This window comes from Penicillium psychrofluorescens (genome assembly GCF_964197705.1).
Source record: "Penicillium psychrofluorescens genome assembly, chromosome: 1".
Taxonomy (NCBI): Eukaryota; Fungi; Ascomycota; class Eurotiomycetes; order Eurotiales; family Aspergillaceae; genus Penicillium; species Penicillium psychrofluorescens.
The window spans coordinates 1,179,595-1,203,031 of record NC_133439.1 but is presented as its reverse complement, the minus strand read 5'-3'; the positions used below and the strand labels follow the sequence as shown (position 1 = coordinate 1,203,031).

Genomic DNA, 23,437 nt, shown 5'->3' with positions numbered 1-23,437 from the left:
TTTCCTCAGTTTTCTTTTTCTTTTTTCCTTTGTTACTTTTATCCCGCGTCTGAAACTATATGGATTACCCCCTTGTGCCGTTCGAGCGTGGTGGCGCTCTGAGCATAGTTTTATAGACGAGAAAACCAAAAAGGCAATCCTAACGTGCTCTAGCACACTTCTAGACAAATACCCTGTTTACTTTTCTAAAATGTGTAAACGAAGCAAAGAAAATCATGTTGCGAGACTGAACTAGGCCAGTAGTAGTAATATCTACAGTTTTCTTCCACATTCATCCACCATCACATCCTCTTCATACTCCATCACCTTCGAGACTTCAATTCCAATTCGGCACGGTTCAGGTCACATACTATGAAGTGATTGAACGAGCCACCCCCTTGCACACCGGATCGTACAAGACCAAACAAAAACCAACCGACTCATTTCAACCCTAAACAGGACAGGCGAGAAGTCTATTGGGTGACCTTGGACGGGGTATAGACGTAAGTCGGGCGGATGAAGCGGTCAGAGTTGTAGATCTTCTGCTCGGTACCCAGAAGCTCCTTCTCGCGGGCCTTGTCGGCTAGATGGCGGCGGACCTGGTCGCGGTCCTCCTCGGCTTGCAGGAGGGGGGTAAGGTATAGGCGGGACCAGATCTTCTCACGGGCGAGTTCACTGTTATTGCATGGATATGTTAGTAATTTCTTCGTTGAGTGTTCTCTCTTTCGTTGGGGTAGGGGATTGTTTGAGAGAGAGGGTTGGAAGAAAGTCGGGGATTGAATTAGGAGGGTGGTGGGAAGCCGACGCGACACGTACCGTTGCTCGCGGACGCCGTGGAAGTACTTGTAGAAGCCGTAGGCCATGATCATGTGCATGCCGACGAGGTAGTAGACCGGCTTGAAGCCGCGGGCTGGGACATTCCGCTGTTGTTGGTGAGAGGGTTAGCCTTGTCTGTCTGTCTGGTGGGATTCCCCGAGAGCAAATCGAATGGCGAAATCGGGCCAATTGGCGTACCTTGTACTGGACAGAGGTATAGCCCCCCACTGGGGGCATATCCTGGGGCATGATGGCGGAGGGGTTGGGCTGGGGAGAATGGGAAGATGCACAGGAAGTGAAGTCGGCGATCGTAGGGTGCGAGTCAAATCACGTGACCTGGGTCGGGCGGTCGTCATTGGCTGGCAGGAGCGGACGGACTTTTTTGATCGAATCTACACAGAACTGCCGTCTGCACACTACGCAATGGAGGATGAAGAGCGCCCGAAGAAATTGCCCAAGCTGGGCCATGACGACCAGACGACCGAAGAGCAATTGGGCCCCGCCATGACCGGAGCAGTGGTCCCAGCCAGCGAGGCCGACGATGCGAAGGATAACACCACCGAACCCCCACCAATGTCCAAAAACCAGTTGAAGAAGCTCCGCAGAAGAGAAAGATGGGATAGTCAGCGTGAAGGTCGCAAGGAGAAGCGAAAACAACAGCAGGTCAATAAACGCGAGCGGCGGCGCCAAATGATCGAGGAAGCACGAGAGAAAGGCGACGAGGCCGCGGTGGCCGAGTTGCTGAAGAGCTGGGAGTGCACGAAATCAAAGCATCGGCGCTCCGAACTGCTTCCACTCACCTTTGTAATGGACTGTGGCTATGACGAGCTGATGAAAGACAAAGAGCGTATCTCGCTGGCATCTCAGTTGACTCGCTCATACTCCGATAATGCAGGCGCACCATTCCGGGCACACTTGGCCTTCAGCTCGTACAACAAACTGCTCAAGGAGCGCTTTGAAACTGTGCTTCCGGGACACAAGAACTGGAAGGAGATCCACCTTCTGCCCGAGGATTTTGTCCATGCCGCCGAGGCCGCTAAGGAACGGATGCTCCCGCCCCGGGGGGACAACTCGTTGGGCCGTTTGCCGATAAACAAGATGCAAAGCCCGAGGATGGAGAGATTATCTATCTCAGCAGCGACAGCCCGGATACCTTGACCGAGCTGAAGCCCTACAGCACCTATATCATCGGCGGGCTAGTGGATAAGAACCGGCACAAGGGTATCTGCTACAAGGCGGCCATGGAGAAGGGGATCAAAACGGCCAAGCTGCCCATTGGGGAGTATATCGAGATGACGAGTCGCTCGGTCCTGGCTACGAATCATGTGGTGGAGATCATGCTTCGGTGGCTTGAGGTCAGGGACTGGGGGGAGGCATTCATGCACGTCTTGCCAGCACGGAAACGGGGAAAGCTGAGAGAAAAGAAGGAAAATGGGGATTACGTGGAGGATGACAAGGAGAAGGAGACTGAAGATGCGGGAAGCGACAGTGAAGGAGTGGAAGAAGAAGCAGAAGCAGAACAACCAGGCAATCTATAGAATGGCCATCACGTGATGTTTGGCGGCGGTGGGTGTATTATATAAGCATGATCAATGACGGAAGTGATTTTCCTCTTTTCCTTGCGCGTTTCTCGTTTTCTTTCTCTTCACTGTTGACACAGGCAGAAGAAGGTCTCTCCTTTGCTTCTAGCCTACCGCCATATCTTCCTTGTCTCTCTCTCCCCCCTTATCCTTCCCCTCTCCGCTCCCACACCTCGGTTGTCCGCAGTAACTGCGCCTCGCCACCATGTTTATGCTCCGCAACGGTAAGTGACGCGCTGTTGAATGCCCCGCCAAATCTAAACCCCTCCATACCAACCCCTACCTGTGTTGTCGCTAGCCAGGAACTAACATCCTTCCTCTCTCACAGTGAGCAAGTTCATTTTTGGTGATACTTCCAAAGAGTCGATCATCGAAATCCCGCAAGGGCAGCTTTACCTTGTCCGACCGTTGTCGCCCAAGGGTTACTCCGAGCTCATCTTCAAGGACGCCGCGGCTACAATCCGTCGCACCGGTCAGGAGTTCCAATACCAGCTGGTCATCCAGCGAGCCTACGAGGAAGGTGAGGAGGAACTCGCCGATGACGAGGACGAGGAGGGCGGCGCCGATAGTTTAGACAAGGACGAGAAGATCTTCTTGCTCGACCAAACCTTGCACTTCCGCTCGGAGGTTCGTGACGGCCCGGTCAAGATTCTGGCGTGGGATGATTTGAGCGGTGACGTGGGCGATCTTTTCGAGTTTATCTGCGACCCTTCGGTCCCTTCAGACAAAGTCGCTACTTTTGAGCTGGCCGCGCTCCAGTGCCAGTACGAGCGCAAATACCGCCGCACCGCCCAGACGGCCAAGGAGGAGGAGCTACTGGAGTTCTCGTTCGGTGAGGAGAAGTTGATCCCGTCTGCGAGCCCAGTCCCGTCCCCGACCACGAAGTCTCGCGCGCATTCTTTAACATCTGCCGAATCTGCGGCAGCAATGGCGCGCGATGTGAAGTATGCCCAGTCCAAGGGCCAGATCAAGACACCCGCGGCGGAGGAAGAGCCAACGGCTGCTCCGGCCGCTGCATCTCAGCCTGAGGCTAAGGAAATTCTTAGCAAGGAGAAGGCTGAGCTACATCTCTATGATTTCGCAACAGGAACCTTCGTGATGCAGGAGCCCGAAATCACCGCAACTGTGTCGGAGATTGGTACCTGGCAGTACTGGATGCAGATCAGCGGCAAGGACAAGGAGTGGTTGGGCCAAGCAGTCGTGGCAGACATCAACCCCGTCTTCAACTTTGAGTACCTCTCGTTCATCTTCAACCACTATGGAGAAGATGGCTCAGCCTACTCGTGGCTGCTACGATTCAGGGACCAAAACTCCGAGGAACGGTTCCAAGAGGGCCTGATGCAAGCGCTCTGGGAGCAACTCAATGAGATGAAATGGAACAAGGTCAAGGAGAAGGATCAAGAATATGTGTTGGATGCCTTCCAGGACCTCACCATGGAAGATGCGGATGATCAGCCAGAAGAGGAAGAAGAGGAGGCCGAGGAGGAAGACGAATCCGATCAGGATGACGGTCAGCGAAGCGAGCACTACGACTCCGATGAGGAAGAGGAAGATGTCATCACCCGTGATGCAGATGGGAATGTTAACTCCCAGCTGGCAGTGGGCTATAAGCACGACCGGTCCTTTGTCGTTCGAGGATCGAAGATCGGCGTCTTCAAGCATACACCCAACAACAACCTCGAGTTCTCCACGAACATCTCAAAGGTCCAAACTCCCAAGGGCAAGCTCTTCAGTCCCAAGAAGGTCATGCTGCATGCGGAGGATAGCAACATGGTTCTGCAGAACGCGGAAGACCCGAACTCGCTGTATCGGATGGATCTCGAATACGGCAAAATTGTGGACGAGTGGAAGGTTCATGATGATATTCCCGTGGAGACCTTCGCTCCAGAAAACGTAGGTCGTCTTTCCATATTCAAAAGGTGTATTGGCTAACTATCTTCACAGAAATTCTCCCAAATGACAGCTGCGCAGCCTTTTGTGGGTGCATCCAAGAATGCCCTCTATCGGGTCGATCCTCGTGTGTCTGGTAACAAACTTGTCGATGCCGACCTCAAGCAATATGTCAGCAAGAACGACTTCTCGGCCATGGCCACCACCGAGAAGGGCTACCTTGCCGTCGCATCGAACAAGGGTGACATCCGCATGTTCGATCGACTAGGCATCAACGCAAAGACACACATTCCTGCTCTGGGCGAGCCGATTATTGGCCTTGATGTCTCCGCCGATGGACGCTGGGTGCTGGCCACATGCCGCACCTATCTCCTTCTCATTGACTCGCTGCAAAAGGACGGCAAGAATGAAGGCAAGCTCGGGTTCGAGAAGGCATTCGCCAAGGACGCAAAGCCCCAGCCCCGTCGCCTGGGTTTGCAGCCCGCACACGTCGCACAGTTCCAGCACGAGACCAAGCAGCCCCTCAGCTTTACCCCGGCCCGCTTCAACACCGGCGTCGAGAGCGAAGAAACCTCCATCATCACCGCCACGGGCCCCTTCATCATCACCTGGAGTCTGAAGAAGGTCATAGCTGGCCGGAAGGATCCCTACACTATCAAACGCTACGAGGAGAACGTCATGGCCGACAACTTCCGCTTTGGCTCAGACAAGAATGTCATTGTTGCTCTCCCCAACGAGGTCAACATGGTCGCCAAGCGCAGCTTCCAGAAGCCCACGCGCGAGAGCATCGCCGGACCTGTGACGCCCAGCCGGCGCAGCACCGGCGGTCGATGGGGCAGCCGTCTCGGCAGGAATGACATCGTCAACTCCCCGTATTAGTCTTCTCCTTCGTTGAACTATTTCTTTATCTTTCTTTTGATTTTGTACCATTATTTCCATACCCCCTGCTGTTTCTTGGTTTCCTTTCTGTATCTATTTCGGATCCCCCTGGTTTTTCTGTTACCTCTTTTCCCCGTTAATTCATTGCGCGCTATGGGCGAGGAATTAATGTAGGCGACGATGAGATAGTCGCTTAGATAGTTTAGCTAGTATGCAGCACAGATCAACGTCGATCGATCGATCAATCAATCAATCAATCATTAAATCATTTCTGTACCTGATTAGCTTCTCTTCAGATATAGTCGCTGTGCGGGAGTGCTATCTCAACGTCAACAACACTTGTTTATAGGTGTTGTTATTGCCATCCTATTCTAAATGGGTGTCATATTCATCCCCTGGGCATATCCTATTCTCCCAACGTATATCACCATTGCCTCCATGAGGAACGAACGCTAAACCAGCCAACAAAGGAACGCAGACAGAAGGCAGGACAGCGATAGAGAAGATCCAGCATCGCAACGCTGCCCGGGTATTCGAAGGAAATGCAGCCAATCCGGATTTTTCGTTCCTTTTTCCTCCGCTCCGTAGATGAAGATCCAGGTTCACCATACCAGCCCAATGCACAGTCACATCCAATTATTCTGGTCTTCCTTTCCTTTCTTTTTCCTGTCACGTGTGTGTTTTGTTTTTTTTTTACTTATTCCTTTCGTGCCATCCCTTATAAGCGCTGGTCACCTTCTCTCTCCTCCCATATGTATACATCTGCACCAGCGGTATATGGGAAATGCATTCACGAGCCAACATACCATACCTCGACGCCGAGGATATCGAACTTGTCGCCTTCATCGGAGAGCGGCTCATTGCCGAAAGTTTGACAGTGAGAGCTGACGCCCTTTTCCAGGCTGGAGTCCACCCACAGCCCGTAGCGACCATCCCTGATAATTAAAGTCAGTGAGCAAATACAACGAATGACCATGGATGGGAAAAATTGTTACTTACCCGCCACCCAGACTCAGAAACCCGGTCTCGCAAAACATCATGTAGTCGTTCACACCACTGTACGGGAAGGCCTTGAAGCGGATCCGTTCCGGGGTGCTGGCACCGCTGCTGCGGGAGGGAGCGGTAATAGAGGACGGAGACGGCGGGGCGAGAGCACCACCACTCGCCGCCGCGAGGTTGGTCTTGATATTCATATTGAGGTTGTGAGCAGGCGAGTCCGCGGGGGCGGGAGACTTCGATTTGGGGTCGTTGCGCAGGGTACTCCATCTTCCGGCGTTGGTAGTATCCGCCGAGGGCGGGGGCGGAAGACCAAAACGCTCGAAATCTTCCTCCGACTGGGGCCCGTCGCTGGTTAGAGACAGAGGTATGGTCGAGGGCGGTGGGAGCACGCTCGCCCGCCAGAGGAAGCACTCGCCCGTGCCGAAGAACTGCGAATTCGGGTGCGGGGCGTCCGTCATATAGGAGCCGAAGACTGCGCCGGTAGGAGAAGCGTCGCGGACGACGAGCACGTAGCCCGCCCGCGGACTGCGGTGCGAGAATCGCTCGCAGTTCTCGTACAGGGTTGCCAGGGATGCGCCGTCGCGGTCGAGGCTGTAGGCGAGACGCCAGGTGTCGACGAGCTGGAGGCGCGCGGGGACGAGCAAGCGGATTTCCTCGGCGAGGGCGCGGGTAAGTAGCTGCTGCTGGAGCAGGTCGGAGCCCGTGGGCACGGTGAGGGTGAGTGGTGTGAGTGGCGGGGGCTGGAAGGGCGAAGCTGTTCGGCGTGGAGTGAAGAGTTCCGACGACGAGGAGGCCGTCGACCATGGTGAGGAGGAGGGCATGGCGGCTATGCTTGGGTCTGTCAGACGGCGGTAGAGGCCTGAGACGACGTGCGAAACGGGATACGAGAAGTAGGATGCGGCGGTGTTGTAGGAGGTGGAGTTGTTGTTTGGTCTTTGGGGCGTGCGGGATCTGGAGCGTGGAGTGGAGATGGAAGGGGTGTCGGAGGAGGCTATATCTCCCTGTGATGAAGACGACATGCGGACAGGAACAGGTCAATTGAAGGGTTCAGGTAGTCAACGGAGGAATACAGAGTGAAGAAGAGGCCAGCGAAAGTTGGCTGGTTCGCCGATACGCTTATCATGTGGGGCGAGTCAGCATCGCCGGGTGCAACCCTAACTGACGGCGGACTTTCTTCACAACAAATCCTTCCCAGCTAGGATTGTTGTGATTGAGACAATGGCATTGTTGTTGTTGCACAAGGAGTGGCCAGCATGATACTTTCCTGAGCTCGCAATGGGATCTAACTTGATATCCTGACATCGAATCTATACTACTAACCCGGATGCAGGCACCAACCAAGTCCACCACGAGACAAGTGGCAATGGTGTGGTTCTCCGATCACACCAATCGGTTGATATTCAAGTTCAATTAGATCTGAATCATGTGTACTGCACGGAAGACCTGTCCGGTTTCTGATTTGCCATCTAACAACGCAATCATGAGCGCGTGGCAACATACAGGCCGATATAAATGAAACCCAATCCGTACCGTTTCCAGAATCGCAACAACATACAACAACAAACCCAACATACAGAATATCTACGGCAATCAGCCATGTCCTCCCGGTCCACTAGCTCCAATCCAGGCAACCTCGCCAACCAGAACGGCGACGAAGACGCCCAGCGCAATGGCGGTACGCAGTGGAGAAAAGCCGATCGGCGGGCCACACAGAGCACCACGACAACACCTAGTGGCCGAAAGGGGCGACGCTCACCTACACCTTCGCGAAAGGCACGGGCTAGTTCAGGGTCTGGGGCTTTGCGGCGGTCACACTCCGTTAAAAGGTCCCGTCCGCGTGCGCGGCCGCAGGAGTAAGAGACCAGAGAGATTTCGGGGATTTTGAGACATGGTCAATCCAAGCAGACTGCATTGGAATTGGACAGGTTTATTGGATACTTGAATTGATATCGTAGAACATAAGAGCAATCAACGTTGCGAGGCAGGACGTAGGTCCACAGTCTCGAATTCAAGTCCGTTCGCTTCGACAACATGACCGGGTCTCAGTGCACCTGTATAGATGTTATCCTGGGCATGCGGATGGAAAAGACCACTTTGGGTGCAGTTCAGCACCGTCTTCAGGCCCGGTGGATCAGTGAGCCGGAACACGCCCCAGCTCGGGTCCTTGCTCGGCGCACATACAATGGCGACGCTCTCCGGTAGCATCACCTGGTAGCCGCAGTGGGTGTGGAGATCACGCGAGCTCATGAAGCATGTCTGTGACGGGTGTGTGTGGATCCAGCCGAGCACCATCAGGTCCTCTGAGTCGCAGTAATCAAAGATGGCGGATTCGTTCACCGTTTCACAGGTGTCAGGGGTGGAGGTTTGTTCCGGAATCAGGAGCCTTGAGATGAATAAGGCGTTGGAGACCAATGTTCCACAGAGAATGGCACATGTTTCTAGATTGCGGCGAGTGTTTGAAGAGGCCACAGATAGGAAGCAGGAGCGGAGGTTGGCTGGCAAGAAGACAGAGCGGAGAGGAGTGCCGTTTTCAAGATACGCGGAGGGTTTAAAAGTGTAGCTGGAAGGATCGAGAGCGGGTCGTGCGGAGGTTGCGGCGTCAGGAGGCTGTACTTTCTGGGGGACAAGCGGAGCTGGTGAAACCTTGGATGGAGGCAGTGGTGGGCTTGATTCCAGTGACCCGTCCACAATGGAAGCTCGGCTGGGTTCACCGACCTGCTCTTTGGGAGGCAGAATTGGTGGCGGCTGGCGCTCTGCATTCTTGTCATGAATGGCAATGCGACCTGTCGAAATCGGCTCGAGCGGTTTCTGCCGTGGAACCGTGGGGTACTTGTACGCCGTGGACGACAAGGCCGCGCGGGCAGCAAAGGAATCTTGGGCATGGTGGCGATGATCAGTTGACGTGTGATCGATATTGTTCCGCATATGCTGGATCCGCCGGCTCAAGTCGCGATCCGCTGACGGACTGTCCGTCTTCAAGGCATCTTCCCAATCGCCCCAGACCCCTGCGACACGTTTGTTGTCACCTACATCGCGCGGTGGCTCCTTTGAGCGTCGAACTGTGGCTCGGCGATGGATCTCCGACTGCGCCAGGCGAACAGCCAGGTCTCTGTTTTTCCCCGCTTCCAGAGGTTCGACCACCCCAGCCAGGGCAGGATCAGGAATCCCATCTCGCTGTTCCGGAATGGGTTGTTGTGGTAAGGGCTGTTTTCGAGCCTGGCGTTCCTTGATTAACTGAGAGTAGCGTTCGTATCGCTTGTTGATCCGAGGCTTGAGGACCTCTAACTTGGCGAGGTTTTGCTGCACCTCCTTCTCGGCCTCCACGAGGGCTTTGCGCGTCTTGTCATCTTTAGCGTCGGGGTGGCTGGAGAGGTTGACCAGGACCAGCTGGGCATGTCGAAAAAGCAGCAGATATACTTGTTCGTCGCGTCCCTCGCGCTCGTAGATGTCGGCCTAGTTGTTTCGGACGAGTCAGTGGATGGGCAATGCAACGGAGATGGAGTGGCAATACTGACCTCTCGAACGAGCGTCCCCGCCGTTCTCAACCAGTACCGCAGCGGAATGGAAGAGTTGTACTCGTAGTCCTGAGCGATTTTGGTGATGGACTCGACGCTCTGAGGCGGGGCAGCGCCAGGGCCGGATGGGTGCGTCATGGCGAACAAGACAATGCGATCACCGCGGTGCGAAGACCAGCAGGAGACGTCGAGAAATGAGCCGCATCGAGGCGGCCAGTACAGGGTTGGGCCAGTTAGAGAGTAGAGGGAAGATCAAGTCAAGCGGGTGCCTGGTGGATGCCGTTGTTGTTTGCGATAACTAATCAACCAAAAAGTTCTCTCTCCAACTCTTGCTTTTGACAACTCCCAAGCTAAGTAAGCTCAATGGCTGCACGGTAATGACCCCCCCAGTCTCGAACCTGAGGCCCATCGCACGTTTCCCAATAACGCAGACCCTCTACGATCATGTCTGGTCGACCAAGGGACGCATCGTCCCGAGGGCGCAGCTGGTGAGCGACGGGCTGTGCGGTAAGTCATTACTTGTATCTCGATTCGCAACCGGAACGCTGAATGTGCATCGGCAGATGATATCCTCCACCGCTTGTCTCCCTTTCTTCGCAGGGATGCTCCGGTCGACATTTTGGACTTATGGCCCGGCTGCGGCTTGTGGTCATCCAAAGTCAACGACCTCCTTCAGCCTCGCCGTCATGTTCTGATCGAGCCAACCCTCCAATACTTTGGCCCCATGCTCCGGCCTCTTGCCAACAGCAAGCCATGCTACGAACTCCTGTCCTTGAATATCTATAAGCAGAACAATTGGGAGGATATCATGACAAAATACCTGCCGGAGCAAGGGCCGCCGAGCGGGAACAATGCCGATGCGTTACCAAAGAACGATACACTGCTTGTTCTGGCCAGTCCGACGCTTCCAGTCTCCAAAAGGGACCATTATACCCCGTCGCGTTGGTGGTCCCATCTAATGGAGAGCTGTATGCAACAATCTGGATTGCATCGGTACGGCAGCGTGCGCGTGTTGGCCTCGCTGCCGGTTTCGGAAATGCAGGCAGTCCTACCACGGGCCGTTCACCATCGCAAGCGCACGTCTATTCTGACGGATACTGTTGCTTTACACGCGTTTGAGGTCGCAAGCCCTTATGACTCCGACACTGAGTTGTTGTGTAATATCAAGGGGTGGGATGTGCTCACTCGCGGCGCGAAACGGGTCGCTGAGCGGACCGCAGCACAGGGAATAACTACTCCCGCCGGTCGAGAGCCTGTGGCCATTTCAATGGCGCCTGAAAGCCCCGAGCCTGGCAAAAATCCTCTGCCTCATATTCCACGACTATTCGTCGATTCCCACAAACAGATTATGAAGGACATTGCGAGAGGCCGTCAGGCGGACAAGAAGGATACACCCGACAAACAAAAACACAAGCGAATTGCCAGCACGGCTATCAGTCGGCTAAAACATGAAAACTCACAGGCACATGCGCGCGAGATCATTGCGAAAATGGGCTTGGAGCTTGACGAATTGAGTCGCACGTTGTCGCGCGCTGCGACCAATCCCACCCAGAGCCACGAACAGTTGAAGGCGCTTGATGACCAAATCGCAACCCTCCAATCTGCCGTGAATGAGAAGACCAGCCGGGCTCTGGTTAAGTTTCGGAATCCCGCCCTCCAGCGCATCGATGATGATCGCGCGGCCGAGCAATCCAACAATTTCGACGATTCCATCCTGCTCTGGGATCGGCGGCCCTTTGAGCCGCTACGTATTGATCCAGAAGAGGAATATCCTCGTGAGAAGTCCCGGTGTCTCGTTTACTTTGAAGCGGACCCGAATCCACCCATTATCCAACACCTCCACTCCTTCCCACCTGAGGAACAGCATGACCTGCTCCGGATCTATGAATCCTTTACACTCGCCGCCAACAACCGCGGCGCCATGCCGTTGTCCGACTTCCTGCCGTTGATCTTCATCAATCGGCCGGTCAATGACATTGTCAAGGCGATTCCGAGCCTTGCTCGGTACGCGACCAAGCGACTCAAGCCCGGAGCAGGCCCTATTGCATTGGAAGATCCCAATACAGTAGACCCGAATACCATCTACCAAGAGAATTTGGACTATGACCTGAGCACTTGCCGGCTGCGGTCCCTCCCAGTTCGCGTCCTGTGGGACATCATAGTTGAGTACAAGCGGACGGCGACGAATGTGTCGACGGTGCAGCTGAGCCGGATGCTGGGCGGGACGTTGACGGCCTTTCGGGCTGGAGGAGATTATGTATCGGCTCATAAATTGCACTAACCAGACAGTTGTATAGTATGTATATTATGATTAGATGGAACTGTATACTACCGCAATCATGTTCAATAGAAAGCAACAACCCGCAAGGGATCCACTGACGATCGAGGGCATTTTTATGTTGCGTCAGCGGCGCCAATAGCTGCCCGCTTGAAAACGCAGGGACAAGCACGAGGGGCAAGCATTGGACGGGTTGATATACCCTGAGCTACATAGACCGACGAATGAGCCCGACTGACAGCCGTTAGTCGTTCCGTACATCGTTCGCAGCCAAACTGCGGCTCGGCCTCCACACCGAGGAATTAATTTTAAATCAGTTCGACGGCAAGTGAAATGCGAACGCCCAAATCTACACGCGGACCCCAAAGCGATCGGCGCCAAAAAATGTGTAATTTCCCACTTTCCGGTTGCAAACCCACCATGCCACCGTCGCATTGGGGCTTGCGGTTAGGTCCCTCCACCGGTTTTCTGTCACTGCTCTACTAGTTGATAGTGTACCAAGTGATCATTTAGTTTCCTTTTCGCTACGGTCGAGACCAGGCTGATCCCATTAGCCCGGTTTTTCTTTTTCTTTTCACTGGTCGTCTTTAATTAGCCCTCATTTGCCGTCCCCCCGGTGGCACGGCCAGCCTTCCCCTCGGCTCTGGTTTATTTTCTTTTTTTGCCCTCGAGTAACTACTGCCTGCTATCACTCACGGCGGAAACTTCTGAGTCATTTCCCCCGGCACGGGGCTAGGGCTAATTGGCCTTGTTTTGTTCTTTGGTTACAATCCGTCGCCACCGCGTCACCACCAATTGCGGAAACCGTGGGATTATGAGGATTGCTGGAATCGCGCAGCATTGTACTTGCGGCCGGTGGCGTCGTTGATATCAGTGATATCTTACTGGCGTCGGCCCTTGGCCCTTGTCTCTTGCGGTGTTATATTTTTTTCACGCAGATCAGTTTTCTCTCATAGATCGAGTCACCACCCTCTCTATCGCCACGAATTTCGGAGCAACCCGCTCGCTGTGCAATCAACATGACGCCTACACACTCGCCAGTGCAGCTGTCGGTTCAAACCAGGCAGGATGGCAAAGCACTTCCATTGCCGACTCCGACGCCGCCGAGTCTCACGCCTCCGGTGACTCCGACTGTCAAAGACCGCAGCGCAGCAGAACAGTCAATTTCCAGTCCTATCGAGGCTCCCGCGGAAGCAAAGGTAGCACAGCTAGCCAGACCGACAGTCTGGTCTCCACTGCGCTTCCCGGACGACGTGGAAATCAGCCGCGACGCCCATGACCGCCCCATTGAGTTCGGCCGCGGAGCTTGGAGCATCGTGTACAAAGCGCGATTAAAGCCCTGCGCCCCCTCAAGTCTTGCACCCTGCACTCCACCCAGCTCACCCACCGCCGTGGGGCGGGTACTGGCCGTGAAAGCACCGCTGCGGCGCGATGCACGCCCCGTACTCCAAGCCGAATCGTTAACTCTGACGCGTCTCAACCTCACCACGGGCTACGAACGCCACGTCGTCCCCTTCCACGGCTATCTCGCCGAATCCGAGGCCCTCGTCATGTCAGCCATTCCGCTCGCGCTGTCGACCTATATCGAAGACACGGCCGATCTGGCACGGAAGAAGCAAACCACCGCGACGATGTTCAACCCCATCCAAGGAACCGACGCATGGCAGGATCTAGCCCGCAAATTGATTAGCGGGTTGGGATGGCTCCATGACACGGCGGGCATTGTACACGGCGATATTAAACCGCACAATATCCTCCTGCGCCCTAGCTCCTCGGACAGTGACTCCGAAGATGCAGATACCTTCCCCTATGACCCGTTGTTCGCAGACTTCTCGTCCGCATTGGATCTCCCTATGGACGGTGCGCCTTCACCGGGCGATACGACCTCTCGCACAGCAATGTCTGCATTCACGCCGCCGTTCACGGCCCCGGAACTGCTGTCTCTCGCGTCCCTGACTTCTGGAGACGTTGCCCCGACGCCGGCCTCGGATGTTTTCTCTCTGGCTGCGACGCTGCTAGCCGCTGCAACGGGCGACCTGCTCCTATACCCCGGGTCGAGTAACCTGCAGCGTCTCGCGATGGCGCGCGAGGGTCAGCAGATTATCGAGTTTGCGCGCTCGGGCACGAACGGTTGCCGTGTTCCGCGGAAGGGCGTTGTCGAGCGTATCATCCAGCCTGCCGTGTGCAAAGATACAACGCAGCGCATTGCGCCGCCGGAGTGGTTGGTTCTTGCTTCGACTTGATACCATTCTATTTGCAATTTTTTTTCCGTCACATATATCCATCGTTTCTTGCATTTGGCCTTTCCGGATTTTCCTCGGATACATACCATTCCTGTCGTTTCATTTCTATTTTTGTCGAGATACCCTGATTAGGTGTTAGTGAAGAGCATAAGCGATATAATAGATACAGCACAATGAAAAATAGATCATTCAGTCATCTGTGTAGCGTCAACATGTTATCGGCCTGCTAGGTCATGTAGCGTCAACATGTTATCGGCCTGCTAGGTCTCCGAATCCAACCCCTCCACGTATTTTTTCAGATCCTGCACCCAAAGCTCGAAATTCCGATGTAGCTTCCTGCCATACATCATCTTGACCACAAAAACAAGCCACCCAACCTGGCACTCCCAGTTCCTAACCTCGGTACCGCGCAGCACATTCCCTCCCTCTGTGACCTCTACATCCTTAAGCTCATGCACTCGCTCCGCCGACATCAGCGACGGACCCATCGCACCCGGTGCGTCAAAGTCCGACGCCCAGCAGATACGCCCCATAGTTTCCTTGGCCGCGTCCGGAGGGACGTACTCGGTGATGACGAGGTGGGCGTCTGTCGCTGCCTGGGCTTGGGAGGAGTCCGGGTCCATGCGGACGTGGAAGGTAAACCTGGTTCCTCGTTGGAGGACCGGTGAGAGTGTGGAGGTATCGTTGTGATCATTGTCGGAGGGGCTGTCGGGCTGCGAGCGGATCGTGACGCGCGGGATGAACGAGTTCCATGATGGCCAGGTTGAGGTGTCGGTCAGGGCCTCCCAGACTTTGGATGAGGGCGCCGCAATAAAGATCGAGCTACCAAGCTTAAAACTGGCGCTGGAAGCGAGAATGTTCGGGGTGTCGCGGTCAGCGTTGGCAGGGTCTGTGACGGTTGTCATATTGCTTGTTTGTTGTTGAAGCTTGGGAGATGGAGTGACAAGAGATCCCCGCAGATGATAAGACGGCCCTTATCGTAGCCTCGGCCGGGTTCGTCGTTTTTCCGATTGCCCCTTGGTCTACACCTGGCAAATATGGGCAATGCGGTATTACGGCAGTTGATTGAGGTATATTCCAGTGTATACATCCCGCCCAGGTCTGGGGTTATCCCAAGAATGGATGGTCACTGAGATATTTCCACCAATGGCACCGGTTGGCTCATCCGCCGAAATATAAATCCATCCACACGAGGGGCGTGTCTCCGCACTGTGGGGGAAGTTTCTCCTTGATCGGCGAGGCCAATTGCTCTACCGGGGACAAGCGCGCGCTGCTGGACTCGGCTCTGTCGCAAATATAAAGACAGGGAGTAAGTACTGGGGAAAAGACAGTCTGCTGCGAATTCAAAATGCTGATCTCGAAAACAGCTTCTTTTGCGCTTTTCTCTTCGCTGGCTCTGGGGGCTCCAAACCGCTCCTCAGACCGGTCTCGTCACTGCGTAATACCGTCTTCCAATGGCTCGGCAGATGATTCTCCGGCCGTGGCACGGACGTTTGCTCAATGCGCGTCGGACTCGGTCATTGTCTTCAAGGAAGGTGTAGACTATAACATCTTCCAGCCGATCCGCGCTGTCAACCTGAGCAATGTCGAGATTCAGGTATACGGTAATCTGCATCTCCCGCAGAACATCACTGCCATCCAACGCATTGTGAATGACACTTCTGGATCCTTGTACTCTGACGGTCTGTACTGGTTTGAATTCGCTGGTCCAAGCGTCGACTATATTGGCTCTGCAAATGTCAACAGCGGTTGGATCAACTCTTACGGCCAGGCATGGTGGGATGCCAACCCTACCAATGGCACCGGAACAGCTGCCCGTCCGCATCTAATGAGCTTCGACACTACTCACGGGTCGCTCAAGTACTTCAAGTCTCGCAAGCCGATTGCATGGAACGTACAGCTATTGGGAGACGATATCACCGTGAGCCACGCATTTATCGATGCCGAGTCGACTGGATCCTTTCCTTTCAACACTGATGGGTTCGATGTCACCGCGACCAATGTGCAGATCTCGGACAGCGTCATCTACAACGGCGACGATGCCATCGCCGTACAATCGGGTTCTCACAACGTGGTCTTTGAGAGGAACACTATCGGCTATCAAAGCCACGGCATGAGCATTGGCTCGCTGGGTGAAGACCAAACGGAGCCTGCAAATGTCACGAATATCCGATTTGAAGATAACACAGTGATCAACGCCGTCTATGCCGCACGCTTCAAGTCCTGGGTAGGCGGGCAGGGGTTGGCGAAGAACATCACCTGGAAGAACATCCGTGTATACAATGTCACCTTCCCCATCTTCGTGACCCAAACCTACACCAACCAAGGCTCATCGGAGACCCAGCTCGGTGGCGGCTCTACTTCGGGACGGCCGAACAACTCATCTGTCATCATGGAGGACTTTACCTGGTCGGACTTTACGGGCACAGTCAACACCTGGCGACCAGGTGATGGCTCATGCGTGTCGGACCCTTGCTGGTATAATGAGGGCCTGCCCAACTTGAAGCACACCGAGGCCATCATCGTCGAATGCAACACTGAGACATCATGCCGAAACTTTGCTGTTAACAACATCCAGGTTATTCCTCAGAGTATGGCTGAGCCCACAGTGGTTTGCCTGAATGCCACAGCCAAGCTTAACCCGGACCTGGGATTCAACTGCCGCAATGGCACGTATCTGCCCCAGGCCAATTAGGGCTAGTTCGCCTCAGTGTGAGGTCGCTCTTTCCCTTTGCACTCCCATGAGAATACGGAAGGTGTAACCCTGAATGTACATACCTAGAACAGATCAACTTTGTTTACTTTCTCTTCTTCCTTTCTTTCTCCCCACCATCTGCTTTCATCTCAACCCCAGGTGGCATTCCTTCGTTTCTAAAAAGTCACACTCATTCCGCTCATATTCCCACCCGTTTACTCCGTATCTGATCTTTAATTTTCTCGACTTTGACTCGATACAATGCAGACGTACCCTACTGCTCCATTCCGCTTCTACCCTCGACCTCGCTTCTGTCTCCTCCGTCCCGGTGGTGTGATGGCGCCTCTCATCCCAATGGACGAGCTGCCCTCCTGGCTCCAGGTCGGCCTGAGTCCAGACATGTGCGTGGGTCTGCAGCCGGCGTCCTTGACTTTTATCCCGCGAGAGGGGGAATATGAGGTGGTCTGTTCCCACTGTTCCAGCAGCGTCGACTCAATGCACCTGAGTTTTTCGGAACGCGTCTCGGATGTCCAGTCGCCGCCCTCAGCTCAGTCGCCTCCTTCTGTCAATAGTAACAAGACTTGTCCTGGTGCCTTTTGGGGCTCGCCGGGTTACCCTCCTATGGAAATGCTGAAGCAGGCCAGAGCGCTGCCTGTGCTTGGACAGCCGCCTTTTCACGCTACGCTCCAAAATCCCACGATAGGCATGTGCATTGTCCCCATTCAAGATCCTCAGTGGTCTCTCCAAGGTGGTGGGTTTCCACCCGGCGATTTTCAACCCAGTGCCTTCCACCCTGGTCCCGCTCAGTCCAGTGGACACGCCAGTGGAATTCAGTCGGCAGGCCTCGCTTCCGAGATTATTTCAGCTCCGGCCGTGTATGCAGAGGCAGGAAGTGTCACATCCTCTCATTTGTCTCACGAGGTAGTGCAGTCGGGTGTGGTTCCTCAAGTGCCTGGTCTTGTTCCAGACCACAGAGCAGCGGCAGTTTCCAGCGGACCTATCTCGACCATGGCGTCTTCAGCGATCGCCAACAGGGTTCCCACACCTGGCCCAAATGGTACTCGATCGGTCACAACACAGAATGGATCACTCAAATCCCCGAACGAAAGCATTGCGTCCACTCGGTCTCTCACAGCAGCCGTCGAGCGACTCAAAGAGGTGATTGGAGCTAAGATCTCTCGCAACGCCAGCCTGTGTCATGACATCAAGAGCGAAACAGGTCAACTGTCGGTTCATTCCAGCCTGAAAGAATCCGGTATTATAGTGGCTGGAGCAAATAAAAAAGGTGGAAATCGCTCTACTCGTGCGCGCCGACGCCGCCGTCGTCGTCGCCATGAAAAAGACAAGCCAAAGCCTGCCACGGATCCAGTTGAAGACAAAGTTCAACAGGAGCAACCCAATTCGGCTACCAAGCGGCGTGACCGACGCGAGCGGTTGCAGCAAAAGAATGCAAACTACAGCAGCCGGTACTGGCACATGATGATGATTCCCAACTGGCGGTCTGCTGTTCCTCAGAGTTGATTGATGGGTGTTTGGTAATTTGCGGCCTGTATGGTGTTTGATATTATTGTTACCAAGACTTGGCTATTGGTGTTTTGATCTGGGTTATGGGAAGTAGATAGTTCGGACACCCGCTCTTTGATATTGGCTTTGGAGTTGAACAGAATGTGCTTCGCTCTTTGTTTTGTGCTTTGCCGGGTTGTCAAGCTGTTTTTATAGATATTAACCTTCCCTTCAATTAGACTACTTTTGACTCATTATAAATTGCTCCATTTGGGATGATCAATAGCACCTTAAGCCTACAATCCAGTATAAATTTCAAGGAGTTGTTACAGAAATATATGTACTATGTTCTCGGTGGTACAGCGCTAATATATACACATACATCACTTTCAAATCGGACAATTCATCCGCTCCTTATAATCAGGAAACTCAAAGTCGCCCAAATCCCACTCAATGGTAGGGTTCCAACTCTTCGACTCTCCCTCAATGGAGCCACCCTTCTCCAGATCCCGGTCCTGCTTCTCATCGCCCTTCCAAAAAGGGCTCGGCCTGGAATTGTCACTGCTACCACTAGCAGCGCTAATAGCAGCCGCAGGATCAGGAGCCGTATCAGACTCAAGTCTCAGCTCGCGCACGACACGGATCCCCGTCTCACCATCGCACGTGTCGGGATCTTCCTCGCCCGTCCTCACTTTAGTAATGCTGGCGGAGTATCCGCCTGGCGTGGGCTGGAAATGGTCGTTGTAGAAAACGCCGCCGTCGAGACCGATTCCGATCCCGTAGCCGCGTTCGTAGATCGATGATTTGCGGGATAGCGGCGTTAGGTGTTTTGCGTTTGAGTGGTGGTCGGTTTTGGAGCCAGGGGAGAAGTTGAGGGGTTGCGGGCGGAAGCAGAAGGAGAAGCCCCGCGACAATAGTGGGTATAGTGGTGGGAGACAGGCGCAGATTATGGAGATGTTCGCTTCAAGGGAGGACCAGATGGCCGCGGTGGCGTTTTTCTCTATTCAGTAGTGATTAGTAGATGTTTTTTTTTGCGGCGAGTGTATATATCTGACGATCGTCGGTACTTACTGGTATAATCATCATGGTGGGCCATTTGCAACAGTTCATATAGACGAACAGAGCTGGTAGCAATGACACTGTCATGAAAGTATCAGCACTTAAGCACCGTAAAGAGTGGGCCCCGGAAACATATAGAAACTTACAAAACCCCAAGACCAAACACAAGCATGATGCCCGCTTTCTGCCGTGTTGGCAACTGCAGCTTCGAAATAAGCGGCATGGGCAAGACCAAGATGACCAGATCCGTCAGGATCTGAACACCCGCATTGGCGAACCAGACAATTTCCTTGCTGAAACAGTGCGCTCTATGGACTTTGTGGGACAGACTCCAAAAGTCATGGATCGGGAGGCAGAAGACAAAAGCACTGATGACCATCCACAGACCTGCTGCGATAAGGCAGCCGGCGAATATTTTGACGAGGAGGAGGAACGTGCGGTTTCGGAAGATGCGGGTGAAGAAGCACAGGGCGGAGAGTTTGCAGAAGATGAGGGAGGCGTTGTAGAAGGGAATGGAGAGCCAGAGGAACTGGGTTGAGGTCAGTATACTGCATTCTCGTAAGAATATACAGGGTGGTGGTGGTAGTCTTACTTGCATCATTCCTACTCTCTGCTCATCCGAGAGGTCTTTCATTTTATGACCCATTCCGTAATGGTACTCTGGATAACGTAGTCAGCACCTTATGCTACCACCATTCTAAGTGGATCATCATTGACGCAACATACCAACCATGATGAAGGCATAGAATGTAAGATTCAAGATCTGAATTGATAGCCCAATGTCAGTTCCGATGTCCCCAAGATATATGTGTCGACGTACCAGTGCAACCAGGACGAGCATATCATCCCACCCGGGGGTTTTCACCACCCGAAAGCGCGTCCATAGCCGGATCCCAACCACAAGAGTCGCTAGACAGGTAAACGTCGTGGTGACTGGCAAGGTATGTTGTGGGATCATGGTCACCAGTAGCCAGACCTCGGATCAGGTGAAGATGATCGAACAGGGATGCAAGTGTCAAGAAGAAGGCTCATGGTAGTAGTCCATTTGCAAGAATAAGAGGAAATGCCGCTTCCCAAGGGCAGACACTATGTATGTGTGAAAACGGGTGATGGAACAAAAGGAGTTAATTGACCGGAGCGATGGACAGTGAAGGGAAGTGAACGAAATGTAGAAAGCGCCAAGATGAAGATACTCAAGTGAAAGAGGGGAAAAGACCGCACCGTGTTTATTTAAGGAGATATTTCCAAACCTGCCCAGATGTCAAACTCTAGCAGGAGAACGCCTCCCTCCTCGTAATGGCCTACCATGCACAGGCGGTGGTCTTCGTACGAAATCTCGTTATCGCAGGCCGTGGTTGGTGCAACCGTATTTGCAAAATCGCCGCATTGGGAAGGACGGGGTGACCGGGTTGACGTCAAGGACTTTTGAGTGTAGATCAGCTCACGATCATACCCCGGGAATTATAATTGGGCTAAAATAAAGTTATGATTAGCGACAATCTTCCGAGGCACCCCGAGACATGGTTCATCCGCGAACCGTGGGGGTTATGTTCGATGATTGGCTAGACCCGCCGGTTGTTTTACCCTAGCTCGATCGTGGCGCCTGTCTGGACTCGTTCTCTTGTGGAGCGGCAACCCGATTTAGCCTGCGAAGATGCATCTTCTCTTCTTCCCCTCCTGCCACTTTTGTTTAGCGCAAAGCCTGCCTCGTCTGATGGTTCGTCCGCTCGGTCTAGTTCGGTCGGTCAATATTTTCTCTCTGACTGGTCAATGGACTGTCCGGGCCTGGGACCTGGCTGCTGTCTTGCACGGAACATATCCTCCCCACCCATCGCACAGTTTTTCCCCCCTGTTATTGCATGATCGAGGCGCAGAATCAAATCCTCTGAACGAGAACGATCGATTGATTTCCGCGACTCCTAGGCGGGGATCTGTAGCCCTGAAGCCCCACCTACCCAGGGATTTTGATAGATCAGAGAGCTTATCTTGAGTATTTTTCGGAAAAGCACCGATCCCACCAGTCACGATGACTACTGGGTATGCATGCCTCCAGTCGCCGGCAATCGAAACGTCTAAAACTCATATCTATATACATAGTTCGGAACAACAATATCTGCACGCTCCAACAATGTCCAATCAGATCAAATCTTCGCCCGGAGCACAAGCCCCGTCCTACAAAACCTCGCAACCGTGATCCACACCGTCCCAACCATCATAGTCGCCGCCGCAAAAAGCTGCGCGTAAAGGAAACCCCCATTATCCTTCGTCAGCAAAGCGCCTGCAATCGGATTCCCCGTCAAAGTCGCAAAACTCAGAATCGTCATAACCATCCCCAACTTAACACCGATCTTCTTCATATCATCCGTGATGGAGGCGAGAGTTGCCGGGAACAGGGACTGCGTGCCCGCGGAGAAAATACCGTAGAATACCACGAACGCATATAGCCCGCTGGAATTCGACACGGCGATCCAGCAGAATAGCATGACGCTGGACATCAGCGTTGAGAGAATGAGGAGATTCAAGGGCCCTGTACGGCGGTCCGCGATGAAGTTGGGTATCGTGCGCGCCAAGATACCAACCCCGTTTAGGATTAGGAGAAGGTCTATGGCTTCCTTCTCGTTGAGACCTATTATCTGGCGCGCGAAACTGGTGATGTAGAAGAAGGCTATGTATAATCCCCAGTAGTTGAGGTACATGCCGACGCTGAAAAACACGTATGCTTTCTCGCAAAAGGCGGCCCATTCGATGATGGGCCCGCTTTGGCGGGGAGGCACGCGCTGTTGGAAGAGAAAGAATGATGGGACCAGCATGCTTAGGGTTAGGAAGCCGAGGACGCGCATTGTCCAGGCGTATCCGATGGTGGGAAGGAGCCTCTGAACGACAGCGGGGAAGATCAAGCCGCCCGTTGCAGAGCCAGCCGCTGCGAGTCCGACGCCGAGAGAGCGGCGTGTTGTGAAATATGTCGGCAGCAGGGAGAGCGCGGGGGAGAACATCAGACCGAAGCCTAGACCCATGCAGACACCCTGGCTGAGGAGGAGTTGCCAGTATGTTTCCGAGATGGAAGCCATGAAGATGCCGAATACATTGAGAATAGCGCCAGCGCCCCAGGTCAACTTAAAAAAGCCCGCGTCGACGGCTCGTCCTGAGAACGTGCCGACGAAGAAGAGTAGGAATACCTGAATGCTTCCGATCCAGGAGATGTTCGACGCTGACTCGTTCAGGAACCCTTCGTAGTATGTTTGGAACATCCCAAACGCGGTGATATAACCCCATGTGTTGCAGACCGTAAAGTGGCCACCCACGACCTGGCACCATGCTCGAAATCCGCCGTCAGGGGGTGGGCCAACTTCGCCTTGGGGAATTTGTGCTCGAGCTTTTGAGAGAAGCATGCGAATAGTGCTCTTGGGCTTCTCGTCCACGACTGGCAGAGAGTCTGCGGTCTTGTCGGCCGTTTCCATGTTAGCGTCGGAGAATCCGAGTTTAGGGCTTGGCCATGAAGATCGGGTTGCTCTGTGTAGGAGACGTGGAAGAGAAATACCGCCCCAAAAGATGGGGAAATAGGGTCTGCGAGGGACCAGTAGTGAGTAACAGGCTAAGAATGAAGTTTCCCTTTAAATGATGTGCTGTTGACAATCTGGGGAATCTCGTGAAGGAACAAGCAGGGAAATAAAGGAGTGGTGCTGTTGGAGCCCTGAAGGCTAATGCAGCGTCCTTTAATACTGTTAATCCCGAGGCTACAGCCAATATTACAAATGGGGGGTTTCGTGGCTACGGCGATCCTCGATTTATCCGACCTACTCGCTCCGAGCATCTAATGGGATAGGTTACTTCGGACCCTACTCGGCCAAGCACTACGGCCAAAGTTGAACTCGCCGGTGATCTTCCTCGTTTGCGCTTTTAGCCCTGCCCCATAAGACAGTCACATATTCCCTCCGATAATTATTGTAAACAGGCAGCGACTATGGATTCAGAGATACAGCTCATGTTCTATATTCTTCCTT

General features: G+C 53.8%; 13 protein-coding genes across 13 annotated transcripts; 7 read left to right on the top strand and 6 right to left on the bottom strand.

The window, feature by feature from the left end:
• Positions 1 to 452: 452 nt before the first annotated feature.
• On the bottom strand, positions 453 to 1,044 carry PFLUO_LOCUS433 (uncharacterized protein; the record flags this gene model as incomplete). Its single annotated transcript, XM_073781689.1, has 3 exons — positions 453 to 654; positions 796 to 902; positions 994 to 1,044. 3 exons carry the CDS (start codon positions 1,042 to 1,044, stop codon positions 453 to 455), a joined length of 360 nt encoding a protein of 119 aa, XP_073634531.1.
• A 174-nt stretch (positions 1,045 to 1,218) lies between these two features.
• PFLUO_LOCUS432 (tRNA (guanine(9)-N(1))-methyltransferase) lies at positions 1,219 to 2,333 on the top strand (the record flags this gene model as incomplete). Its single annotated transcript, XM_073781678.1, is given in 2 exon segments — positions 1,219 to 1,876; positions 1,894 to 2,333. 2 exon segments carry the CDS (start codon positions 1,219 to 1,221, stop codon positions 2,331 to 2,333), a joined length of 1,098 nt encoding a protein of 365 aa, XP_073634530.1.
• Positions 2,334 to 2,580: 247 nt separating this feature from the next.
• Positions 2,581 to 5,144, top strand: PFLUO_LOCUS431 (Vacuolar import and degradation protein 27; the record flags this gene model as incomplete). The annotated part of the gene is made up of 3 exons (XM_073781667.1): positions 2,581 to 2,599; positions 2,704 to 4,268; positions 4,320 to 5,144. 3 exons carry the CDS (start codon positions 2,581 to 2,583, stop codon positions 5,142 to 5,144), a joined length of 2,409 nt encoding a protein of 802 aa, XP_073634529.1.
• Positions 5,145 to 5,934: 790 nt separating this feature from the next.
• On the bottom strand, positions 5,935 to 7,162 carry PFLUO_LOCUS430 (oxidation resistance protein 1; the record flags this gene model as incomplete). Its single annotated transcript, XM_073781655.1, has 2 exons — positions 5,935 to 6,079; positions 6,144 to 7,162. The coding sequence occupies 2 exons, from the start codon at positions 7,160 to 7,162 to the stop codon at positions 5,935 to 5,937; spliced, it is 1,164 nt and encodes a 387-aa protein (XP_073634528.1).
• A 577-nt stretch (positions 7,163 to 7,739) lies between these two features.
• Positions 7,740 to 8,000, top strand: PFLUO_LOCUS429 (uncharacterized protein; the record flags this gene model as incomplete). Its single annotated transcript, XM_073781644.1, has 1 exon — positions 7,740 to 8,000. The coding sequence occupies one exon, from the start codon at positions 7,740 to 7,742 to the stop codon at positions 7,998 to 8,000; it is 261 nt and encodes an 86-aa protein (XP_073634527.1).
• A 111-nt stretch (positions 8,001 to 8,111) lies between these two features.
• On the bottom strand, positions 8,112 to 9,796 carry PFLUO_LOCUS428 (uncharacterized protein; the record flags this gene model as incomplete). The annotated part of the gene is made up of 2 exons (XM_073781633.1): positions 8,112 to 9,596; positions 9,659 to 9,796. The coding sequence occupies 2 exons, from the start codon at positions 9,794 to 9,796 to the stop codon at positions 8,112 to 8,114; spliced, it is 1,623 nt and encodes a 540-aa protein (XP_073634526.1).
• Positions 9,797 to 10,035: 239 nt separating this feature from the next.
• On the top strand, positions 10,036 to 11,939 carry PFLUO_LOCUS427 (uncharacterized protein; the record flags this gene model as incomplete). The annotated part of the gene is made up of 2 exons (XM_073781622.1): positions 10,036 to 10,165; positions 10,222 to 11,939. The coding sequence occupies 2 exons, from the start codon at positions 10,036 to 10,038 to the stop codon at positions 11,937 to 11,939; spliced, it is 1,848 nt and encodes a 615-aa protein (XP_073634525.1).
• Positions 11,940 to 12,955: 1,016 nt separating this feature from the next.
• PFLUO_LOCUS426 (uncharacterized protein) lies at positions 12,956 to 14,179 on the top strand (the record flags this gene model as incomplete). The annotated part of the gene is made up of 1 exon (XM_073781611.1): positions 12,956 to 14,179. One exon carries the CDS (start codon positions 12,956 to 12,958, stop codon positions 14,177 to 14,179), a length of 1,224 nt encoding a protein of 407 aa, XP_073634524.1.
• A 260-nt stretch (positions 14,180 to 14,439) lies between these two features.
• PFLUO_LOCUS425 (uncharacterized protein) lies at positions 14,440 to 15,084 on the bottom strand (the record flags this gene model as incomplete). The annotated part of the gene is made up of 1 exon (XM_073781600.1): positions 14,440 to 15,084. The coding sequence occupies one exon, from the start codon at positions 15,082 to 15,084 to the stop codon at positions 14,440 to 14,442; it is 645 nt and encodes a 214-aa protein (XP_073634523.1).
• Positions 15,085 to 15,527: 443 nt separating this feature from the next.
• Positions 15,528 to 16,874, top strand: PFLUO_LOCUS424 (uncharacterized protein; the record flags this gene model as incomplete). Its single annotated transcript, XM_073781589.1, has 1 exon — positions 15,528 to 16,874. The coding sequence occupies one exon, from the start codon at positions 15,528 to 15,530 to the stop codon at positions 16,872 to 16,874; it is 1,347 nt and encodes a 448-aa protein (XP_073634522.1).
• A 261-nt stretch (positions 16,875 to 17,135) lies between these two features.
• PFLUO_LOCUS423 (uncharacterized protein) lies at positions 17,136 to 18,395 on the top strand (the record flags this gene model as incomplete). The annotated part of the gene is made up of 1 exon (XM_073781578.1): positions 17,136 to 18,395. One exon carries the CDS (start codon positions 17,136 to 17,138, stop codon positions 18,393 to 18,395), a length of 1,260 nt encoding a protein of 419 aa, XP_073634521.1.
• A 371-nt stretch (positions 18,396 to 18,766) lies between these two features.
• Positions 18,767 to 20,169, bottom strand: PFLUO_LOCUS422 (uncharacterized protein; the record flags this gene model as incomplete). The annotated part of the gene is made up of 5 exons (XM_073781567.1): positions 18,767 to 19,377; positions 19,449 to 19,516; positions 19,583 to 19,965; positions 20,029 to 20,096; positions 20,163 to 20,169. 5 exons carry the CDS (start codon positions 20,167 to 20,169, stop codon positions 18,767 to 18,769), a joined length of 1,137 nt encoding a protein of 378 aa, XP_073634520.1.
• A 1,408-nt stretch (positions 20,170 to 21,577) lies between these two features.
• PFLUO_LOCUS421 (uncharacterized protein) lies at positions 21,578 to 22,894 on the bottom strand (the record flags this gene model as incomplete). Its single annotated transcript, XM_073781556.1, has 1 exon — positions 21,578 to 22,894. One exon carries the CDS (start codon positions 22,892 to 22,894, stop codon positions 21,578 to 21,580), a length of 1,317 nt encoding a protein of 438 aa, XP_073634519.1.
• Positions 22,895 to 23,437: the final 543 nt, after the last annotated feature.